The sequence below is a fragment of the Nycticebus coucang genome, chromosome 6 (genome assembly GCF_027406575.1).
Source record: "Nycticebus coucang isolate mNycCou1 chromosome 6, mNycCou1.pri, whole genome shotgun sequence".
Classification (NCBI taxonomy): domain Eukaryota; kingdom Metazoa; phylum Chordata; class Mammalia; order Primates; family Lorisidae; genus Nycticebus; species Nycticebus coucang.
In genome coordinates this window covers 30,367,062-30,377,119 of record NC_069785.1, presented here as the reverse complement: position 1 = coordinate 30,377,119, position 10,058 = coordinate 30,367,062, and the positions used below count along the sequence as shown (strand labels likewise).

General features: G+C 39.3%; 1 protein-coding gene across 1 annotated transcript; it reads right to left on the bottom strand.

The window, feature by feature from the left end:
* Positions 1 to 2,096: 2,096 nt before the first annotated feature.
* On the bottom strand, positions 2,097 to 2,838 carry LOC128588412 (60S ribosomal protein L21-like; the record flags this gene model as incomplete). Its single annotated transcript, XM_053595193.1, has 2 exons — positions 2,390 to 2,838; positions 2,097 to 2,136 (listed from the first exon to the last, which is right to left on the bottom strand). Coding segments are annotated over exons 1-2 (480 nt in total), but the record flags the coding sequence as incomplete, so codon positions are not given.
* Between the last annotated feature and the right edge of the window lie 7,220 nt (positions 2,839 to 10,058).

Genomic DNA, 10,058 nt, shown 5'->3' with positions numbered 1-10,058 from the left:
TAGAATAATCTAAGGGTGGAGTTTTTGGCTCTTTGACATCAACAGGAGAAGCAGAAGACATGAATACCCTTTACTGTGCATCCTCCACAGATTTGTCAGAAACACTGACACTAATGGTCAGTGGCCTCTTATCGAGAAGGAATGCTGGCCTTAGGCAGGAGGAGTAACATTGGGCAGTTAGTTGAAATTGGTGGTGGACCAAGTCTCTCCAGAGGCTGGTTCTGTTAATCCTTAGGGAAGACAGAGTAACGGTGATTAACAAGGGAGGGGATATAATGAGGCATGTCAACCTCCCATCCTGTTATGGCCAGAATTTCAGTTTTAAGGTTTCTCTGGGGTCCACTTGGTCAAGAGGGGGTCTGTTCAGTTGGTTGTGGGGCTTAGGATTTTATTTTTATTTCTCAATGAGAAGAACTTTTTGTGCTACTTTTTGTTGGGGGCTCTGCTATTGCCTGTGGGTTCCTCACCTACTGCTGGTATTCCATGCAGTTATTTTCCTCCTAGTGTCTGAGAAAGTGAGGATGCTCATCTGATAGCTTTTTTTCTCTTAGTGCCTATTCATCTTCTCCTTTTGGTGATGGGGTGGGTAGGAAAGCTAAGGGGTGCAGTTCCACAAGCGTTAGCGCATTCCTGATTTAGGAGGCTGTTGGAAGAGCCATTATGCTTCCTGAGTCAGGAGAAAGGGTGTCTGGGCCCCCAGGTCCCTTTCTGATGATCTCTCTTTACTGGCCCCTTTATTTCCAGACCCAGCAGAACCATTCTTCCTAACAAAACCATTTTTACTCTGTGTCATGGAAATTATTATGAGCTTGGTCATAGGCAGAAGAGATGACAAGGCATTTTCAGTATAGTGATGGGCCTGGTTTACTATTTTCTCAGGAGAGGTTAATATGTAATTTTTGTTTGAGATGCAAATAATTTCTATTGAGAAAGAAAAAAAACCTTTATCTGAAGAATGCGAGTACTTGTAAATTATCAGGTTCAGAGAGACATTAAAATGAGATAGCAGTCATGTCCTACTCCCTTTTTGAGCTGTGTCTTCCTCTTTGGAAACTGCTTGCTATTGCCACAGGTAGCTAGCTATAAATTAACCTAACAATACCGAACTGGACGCTATATCTCACATTCTATAGCTTGACAATGCATAGCCAATCACTAATTAATGCTATCTCAGCAAACCAATGAGAATTCCTGACAAACAACTTTGTACCAGTCCATTTCCTGCCTTCCCTTTTGCTCGTAAAAACTTGCTTGTAACAAGGGCTTAACAGAGCTCATACCCAAATTTACTTGGATCTGACTCTTCTCAGCAGTTGTCCTCATTTTGGCTCAAATAAACTCTTTACATTATATTTTGTGTTTTAGCCTCTTCCTTTGAGGTCAACACTCAAATAGAACAGATGATCACATAGATAATCGTTTATTTTCTGGGTGGGCATTAACCAGTTTTGTGTCTAACCCAGAAACCTTATTCTGACATTTCCTATAAATACCTAGCTTCTTGAAATGCTCTTTGAATTGGTTCTAACATCATATTGGTTCTCTAATTAATTAATGAGTTGAATAAAACATTGAACTCTGTTCATTTTATATTCATTCATTTATTTTTTATTAAATCATAACTGTGTACATTAATGGATTTATGGGGTACAATGTGCTGATTTGATATCCAATTTGGAATGCTTATATCAAACTGGTTAACATAACCTTCACCTCACTTTCATTTTATATTTATATGAGAGTCATGATGTTATCTTTTGAAAATTTTACTTTAACACTATTTCATTGTGGACAAGGATAAGCAAAAAGAAAGACCATTTGTAGTAGAAGCATTTTCACTAATCATACTGTCAAACTTCACCCTCTCTATTGTATGTTTGCCTTTCAGATGAAAGAAAATTTGTTCTTTTTTTCTGGAGGAAATTCTCCAGTAATCATTTATCATTCTGCAGTTTCTATGTAATTCTCTGCTTCCTTAACAAGGTAGTTCAGGACACATTAAAATTTGCTTTAATACTTCTTTGGGGAAAAAAGTCACACTTTTAGTGAATGAATAAGAAACATTTTTACGCTATTATTTTTATCTACCATGCCATGAATTCATAGGGAAGAGGTTCCAGTAGCTCAGGGAGGCACCTTGCCATTGAATGTGACAAAGTGTTGATTGACTTTTGAATTCATGGGAAATAGGTTCCAGCACCTTGTATCACTGTTACATGGGGGCTGTTGGTTATCCTGTGTGCTATGCTGTACACCTATTATGCCATGAGCTCATGGGGAATGAATAGGTTCTTGCACCTAAAAGCATGGGTCCACTGGCACTCCTGTGTGCTATGTTATATGCTTATTATGCCATGAATTCATAGGGAATGGGTTCAGGAGCTCAGGCTCCTTTCTGTTGGTTCTCACAAAGTGGGCTTCTCTGGGTTGTGCAGGCTGGCGCTTCAGTTGAACCCAGGTACCTTTCTCTTTGGCTTCCTTCTTTTTCTGATCATTTTCCTTCACACATTTCAGGAAGCTATCTCGGCTCTTAGAGTGATTAATATGCTCAATACGAACATTAATCCTCTTCGCGAGGATCTTGCCCTTAACTTGCTTGTTTACAACAATGCCAACAGCATGCTGGGTAACATTGTAGACTCTTCCAGTTTTGCCACGGTAACGTTTGTGTGGCATGCTTTTTGAACAGTACCCCATTCCCTTGATGTCTACAATATCGCCTTTCTTGTAGATGCACATATATGTGGCTAAAGGAACAACTCCATGTTTTCTAAAAGGCCTAGAGAACATGTATTGGGTGCCTCTCCTCTTTCCCTTTGTGTTTGTCATTTTGGTGAATTACTGGAAGATGGTGTCTCTGGCTGAAAGCCTTAATAAGGTAGTTTAAAAAGTTGTCTAAGTTGCCTAAAAAGTTGTCTCAGACCAAATTTTTAAGGCTCTATGTGAAAAATACCATGGATATGTAAAGTTGACGTTGGATGAGTTTGAAAAGTTTCTTGCCTATGCAAGGTAATGACAACAACAAGAAAGGAGTTCTCTGTGCTTTCTTACTGACTCTTAACTTTGCTATAAAGTTTTGACCTCTGCTGGGCACTTTCCAGATCTCCACTGGCCTCTTACTTGAACTAGCTTTAATGAGCTCTTAAAGTTAGTGAAGACTTCTAGCTGCAACAACTCTGCATAGACTTTCTCTTGTATCACCATAGAAACAAGACCTTCACTGTGGAAAAAAATCACATTATAATGAGGAAGACCGTTGTAAAATATGGATGAATGAGTTTAACAGCAAACAGAGTGAACTTGTAGTAGGAAGGAACGTAATGACAGCAAGTATTGGAGGAAGGAAATAGGATGAGCTGCTAGTCTCAGAAGGGAGAGAAAAAATGCAAAGTCTAACACTTGCTTTATGAGTCTGACTTCTTACATGTCCAGTAAGTGGCTGGAGGCTCCCACTATGGTGAAGGGTGTGATGATAAGCAGAATATTCATGACTCTGAGCTGCTTCTGCATATTATTTTGGGAGATCCAGCAAAAATGCAGGTGAGATTTAACAAGCTTAAGAGAGCGCCTGTGTGAATTGATAAGAAAAATACTAATGCCTAAGTAGATAATGGGCAAAACTAATAAAAAGAAAAAAGAGTGCATAACAAGTATAAAGGAAGAAAAATAATTTTCTCCTGTATCTTTCATGAGTTCTTAGCTAGGACTTCCTATACTGAAAGACAAATTAACAAGAAAAAAGACAAACAGAAGTTTAATAATATGTATACCTCATATATACATGGTAGAAAAACCCAGAGAAATGAATAACTCACTTGAGTAGATCTCTAAGAATTATCCTAGACTTCAGGCTTAAATATCACCCTTCTCTGAAACAAGAAGCGAGAGTGTGTGGGCGGCACCTGTGGCTCAGTGAGGAGGGCGCCGGGCCCCATCTACCGAGGGTGGTGGGTTCAAACCCAGCCCCCGCCAAACTGCAACAAAAAAATAGCCGGGCGTTGTGGCGGGCGCCTGTAGTCCCAGCTGCTCGGGAGGCTGAGGCAAGAGAATCGCGTAAGCCCAAGAGCTGGAGGTTGCTTTGAGCCGCGTGATGCCACAGCACTCTACCAAGGGCAGTAAAGTGAGACTGTCTCTACAAAAAATAAAAGAAAAACAAAAAACAAGAAGCGAGAGTGTGGGCCGCATAACAAGGATAAGGCTTATTATGAAGGTTTAAGTCCGTGCCTTTTGATTATAAATCTATAATGATTTAGTCATCTCTCTCTTCCTCATGCAAAGAGGTAGACACCCTTATAAATGTAGATTTCTCTTATAAAAGGACAACTTTTTAAAGCTACTCTTGGGTCTGTAGTTTCTCAAAATAATCAGTTCAAAATAATTCTTTTGCCAAAAAAGGCATATCTTGGAATGACATATTCTGGCCTCCAACTGTCAGATTTGAGGCAGCATGTTCTAAGCCCCATCACAAAGAAATTTAACTGGCAAATAAATATATGAAAAAGCTCGAGTCAATTGATAACTATAAATAAAAGCAGTGCATCATCATTGTTGCTTATCAAATTGATGTTGGGACTCAGAAACTGATATCCCCAAATAGGGCACATTCATGTGCTAAACTGAAGATAAAGCCCCAAGGTCTCTCCACAAACATTTCTCCCAAAGCATACATCTTTCTCTGCCTGAGATCCAGACCCACCAAGGAGAATATTTTTTTTTCCTCCCTATAAGACAAAGAATTCAACCATAGCTGAACAAATCCCTTCATTGTCAAAAAGAATTATTTACAAATAAATCTCCGTTACTGGATCCACCCATTGTCCCTGGTAATCCTTTGTTGCTTGTGGTGTTTATATGTAATAATACATATATTTTTGTCCACAGTTCCTGGCTTATAACTTCCATAGTCCTTGTTATAATGTTGGGACACTTTAGGCCTCAGGGGCAGACCTTAGGAGATTGAACCGCTCCCCCCATTTTTCCTGTCCTCATTTCACCTGCCTAAGGCAAGACTTTAATTTGATTATGGGTCAAAAGACCCTCATTCCAGAAAGGGTCTTGACTTATACTCTGGAAAAAGGAATGCTGCACAGAGAGGCCAGGAAGAATCTGAACAGAAAGGCCTTGCTGGGTTTAGATTGTGTGCTTTTTGTCTACACAGTCAGTCATGGCTATGTATGAACCCTTCACAAAAACCCAAGAGGACAGGATTCAGAAAGTTTTGGATAACTGACCACATGGAGTTTCTTGCAGGGTGGCACACCCGTTCCCCCACACTTTGCCCTATACATCACTATATTTATACCCTTTGTAATGCCCTTTATAATAAATTAATAAATGTGTTTCTCGGACTTCTGTGAGTCACTCCAACTTGAAGTTCTCCAGGCCTCGACTTGGTTGTTGCTATCTATAATAGCTAAAAACCAGAGTAAAAGAGAGTGCTGGATTGGGCTTAGATGTTGGTCTGCCTGAGCTTGGGCTATTAGACTCATAGCTATACCCCAAGGGCAAAACCAAGTAACTATTAAAAGCAGATGGTATAGTGTGAAGGAACTGTTCACACTATTATTTTGTAGACTGATATCATCAGCTTCCTGAGGAAACTTTACTAAAATGTATTATGAAGGTATATAATTTAGGGGCAGTTTGGCAGAACATATTTGGGTTAATACAGGACCCACAGTTCAGTATTAAACAACTGCAGATGGGTATATACGATCCAAGACACACAGAAGGTTATTCCCTAGGAAACAGCCAGCCAGGTGGAGTGGATAAAAGCCCAGACTGTAAGTTCTGTTTACCTTGAGAAGGAGGGCTCACTTCCCCCACAAAGGTCAAGTGGAGCACTCCACATGAAGTAGCTGGTACACTTCATATTTGAGCCATGTGGGACTGGCTTTGTGATGACTGATATTCTCCCATTGAATATGCCCATTACCCAGGTCATGGTAAATGCTGTGTAATATCCTATGTGTGTTACGCCTATAAGATCAAAGGACAGTCAGGGATACCTTTCCAAATTTGATGTCTCAGCTTCTCATGGGTCTTACTGATAATAGTAATAAAAACATTAGGTTAATTAATATGACAAAGGTGAAGGGTAAAGGGAGAGACAAAGGACTCATTTTGGAAGTTAGAGATTTTTAAATGGCTATTAAGAAATAAGATGAATATAGAAAACATTCATCGAGGTGAAACTAAGAGGAAAAAGAAAGGGGAGGGTCACAGGACTTGTCTCAGCAGAGAAGAAATCTTTATGTTGTTATTTGAAAAAGGAAGAAACAAAATGAAAATTGAAGAGATTAAAACAAAATTCTTAACACAAAACTTGAAGTTTGAGTGCTGATCCCCAACATTAAAGGGCCCTAGTTTTCTGTATTTCCCTCAGTTTAGAGGAATTAAAAAAAACAGTATAATACAAATAAAAAAATACAGAATACAGTTTTCTGTATTTCCCTCAGTTTAGAGGAATTAAAAAAAACAGTATAATACAGAAACAATACAGAATAATACAAATAAAAAATACAGAATACAGTTTTCTGTATTTCCCTCAGTTTAGAGGAATTAAAAAAAACAGAAGTTAAAGATTATGATGCAGGCCTGGCACAGTGGCTCACACCTGGAATCCTAGCTCTCTAGGACATCGAGGCAGGAAGATGGCTTTAGCTCAGGAGTTTGAGACCAGCCTGAGCAAGGAAGGGAGAGACCCTGTCTCTACTAAAAATAAAAAATATTAGCTGCGCAAGGTGGTGTGGGGCTGTACTCCCAGCTTCTCATGAGGCTGAGGCAGGAGGATCACTTGAACCCAGGAGTTGAGGTTGCTGAACTAGGCTGAAGGTGAACTAGGCTGAGGCCATAGGAGTCTAGCCTGGGGTGATAGATTCTGTCTCAAAAAAAAAAAAAAAAGATTATGATGAGAAGTCCCACCTGGAATTGCCTGGGATGATGGTTAGACTGGTTAATCAAAATAAAGCTTAACTCCATGATTGCATTAATGTATACAGCTATGATTTAAATAAAAAAAAAAATAAAGATTAACAGAAGAACCAGGGTTCCTGGGCCCAACCTGGATGAGGACCCAAAACTTTATACACAAGAGAATAAAATGGTCTGGGAATGGAGAAGAGAAGTTCATGGGACTAGAATGCATAACATAGAGGTTGATAGGATTATGGAAGTTGGTATATTTGAACATGCTTCATATGAAGTGGTTGCATCTCTTCCACTTGATTGTATTATGGGAATGGACATTGTATCTAATGAGAGAATATTTCCCCCACCTAGCACTGTAAAAAAGAAAGCATCTAAATCTTCCCTTTAAGCAATATCAATCAGACATGCTAAATGGGAATCAGTAAGATTGTCTGAACCCATGCAGTGCAGAGTAGAAGCTGGAGTGCTGGTAGGGACAAATTCTTGATTTGCTAGCCCTCTGTGGAGCCTATACTGGGGCTGGTGGCAAAGGCCTCTGAATGCCTCCCAGAACAACTATTGGACTAGAGAATTTGTACTAGAGAATTTCTACTTGAGGATCATTTCCTACCTTGTTATGGGACATTAACTGAAGCTACCTCTATGAGTGAAGGACATAAAATGATATTGATACCCTAAGTACTCATGTTTCCCAGGTGATGTCAAAGAAACACTCTAGTGGGGACAGCAGTGCCAGAAGAGTTCCACAATGAAATGGAAATGGTTTATGCAGGATCATGGTATCTAGGGAGTGTAGGGAGGACGTACTCATGGGCAGGGAGCCCTTTTGCCCTAGGATTAACTCTGAAACTGTGTAAAGATTCTACAATATCCTAAAAACAGCTTTCTATGTACTGACCAAGAGCTGCTGTGTTTATGGCTGCTGGCCCAAGGCAAAGGAACACCATTCTGTTTGGAAGGCTTATAATTTATCAAAGAAGGTAAAAACATATCAGCTTGGTAGGATGATTTGCATGCTGTTTTTCTAGCAGTGATGAAAGACTTGAGCACTGGTATAAGCTCCTATGTTTAGGTTCTTACCAACTTGTGGAGAGTGGCAAATGGCCTGACAAGACACAGTTGGAGAAACTGGTTATTTTACCAAGGCTTTGACTGGAATGATTATATTTTCAGATATGACCAGACTGCTTTGAGCAATTGAGGTCAACTTTATAGATCCAATAAAAGTCCCTTGGAATGACTGACTTTGTATCTTGTCTATGTAGTCCCTTTACTTAGTTTCTGACTTACGAGGTAAAGAATGCCATTTTCTGACAGACCCAGGAACCTCAAGTTGTCTTGGGAATTCAAAGAGTGCAGTATGCCCAATTCTTACAGGTATTGCAGGTATAGTCTGGCAAATCCTTGGCTTGGCTTCCTAACCTTGAGGCTTTTAAAAGTCCAATGTGAAATTCCTTAAGAAAGAAGTGTCAGCAAAGTCAACTCAAAAAGAGCCTATGTGGCCAATCCCTATTCTTGCTGTGCTTTATGCAAATAGGCCAACTATAATTAGACTGAAGTTTACTTTGCAAACAGATTTGCCTTTGGTAAAAATGGGGGACTGGAGAGAGAAAAATTATGTTTCAGAAGAAAACTATAGTTATTAGATTCTAGCCCTGTTCATTGGTCACAATTTAAAGTTTTATTATTTGCCTACAATTTCAATTTGGAATAAATCCTGAAATTTTTTTTATTATTATTTAATTCTCATAAAAAACTGTGAAGTGAGAGGAAAATTCACTGAATAGGTGAAAATAAAGGAGGTTCTTGGATGTTGAGGTCAAGGTCACGTAACTAAGGCCATTGAGGTGTCCCATCTCTAAGTTTGAACTTTTTCCATTGCATCAAACTTGCAGCTCATAGGTTTATAAGGCTTCTGGATCTCTTTCATGATCAAAAAACACCTCCAGTGCACCATGTGGTATATACACTGTGCTCTGTAGTCCTTATGCATCTTGATGGTATGTTAGGCACTTTAGATGAAGTTAGGGCTGATGGCTCTTGTCCAAACTGCAGATAACTATCCTCAGATTCTCAATTTGTGTGTGCATGTATATCTCAGTAAGGTAGCTCCGTCTCTAAGATTTCTTCAGATTCTGTTTCTTGTCCTTAACTAATGATCTTGTTACAGAGCAACACATAATCCTGAATTCTTTCTTGGCTACAAATCTCCAAACTAATGTTTTCAAATTTCTCTTCCACTTTCCTGACTTGGATTCTGTGAAATTGCTACTACCTTTTCCCTGGCAAGCTGAAGCTCAAAAACTTATCAGATTGTCTCTGCCTACTTCCACTTTAACTGACAATGCTTCAAGTACACCTCAACTGACTGCCATCCAGACTCTAAGGAAACTGATTTATAGAGTGTTCCAAACATTAATATTTATTTTTCTTCTGCTGGAATGCCCCATTTGCCATGCCATCTCCTGAAAGAGACACAACTGTTTCACGGGCCTGGCCTATACCTTGAAAAGGGAAACTGGTTTAATGAGATGCTTTGCCAATGCCCTATTAACTCAGTTTTTCTCTACATAGCCACTAATTCACTTTTGGTGGATGAAACTTCTAGGGAAATTTCAGACAGGGGGATGTTAGAGCTCAGAAATTGATATCACAAAATATGACACAATGACAGGCTAAACTGCAGAAGAATCCTCAAGGTCTCTCCTAAAGCACAGCAGACGTCTATCTGCCTAAGACCAAGACTCATCAAGAACAATTACTTTTTCTTCCTCTCCCTGTAAAACCAAGAATGTAATCAAATCTAAACAAGCTCTTTCACTATCAAAGAGAGCTATTTGCAAGTTAACCTTTGTGGATCAATTCATTTTCCCTAGCAGTCCATTATTGCCCCCCGAGAGAATTCATTTCATCCCCTATCCCATAACCTGTTTTTCCAGGATGGTACATAAGCTTCTGAACTGCACTGAGGGATGGGGAATCACTGTAATTCTCCCTGTGTATACTAATTAAATAAACATTTGGGAGAAGGAGGTTGGGTAATTCATACCTAATTGGTATAATGTACATAAACATTTTGGGTGAAGGCACATTTATAACATTGACTTAAAATGTACAAAAGCAAATTA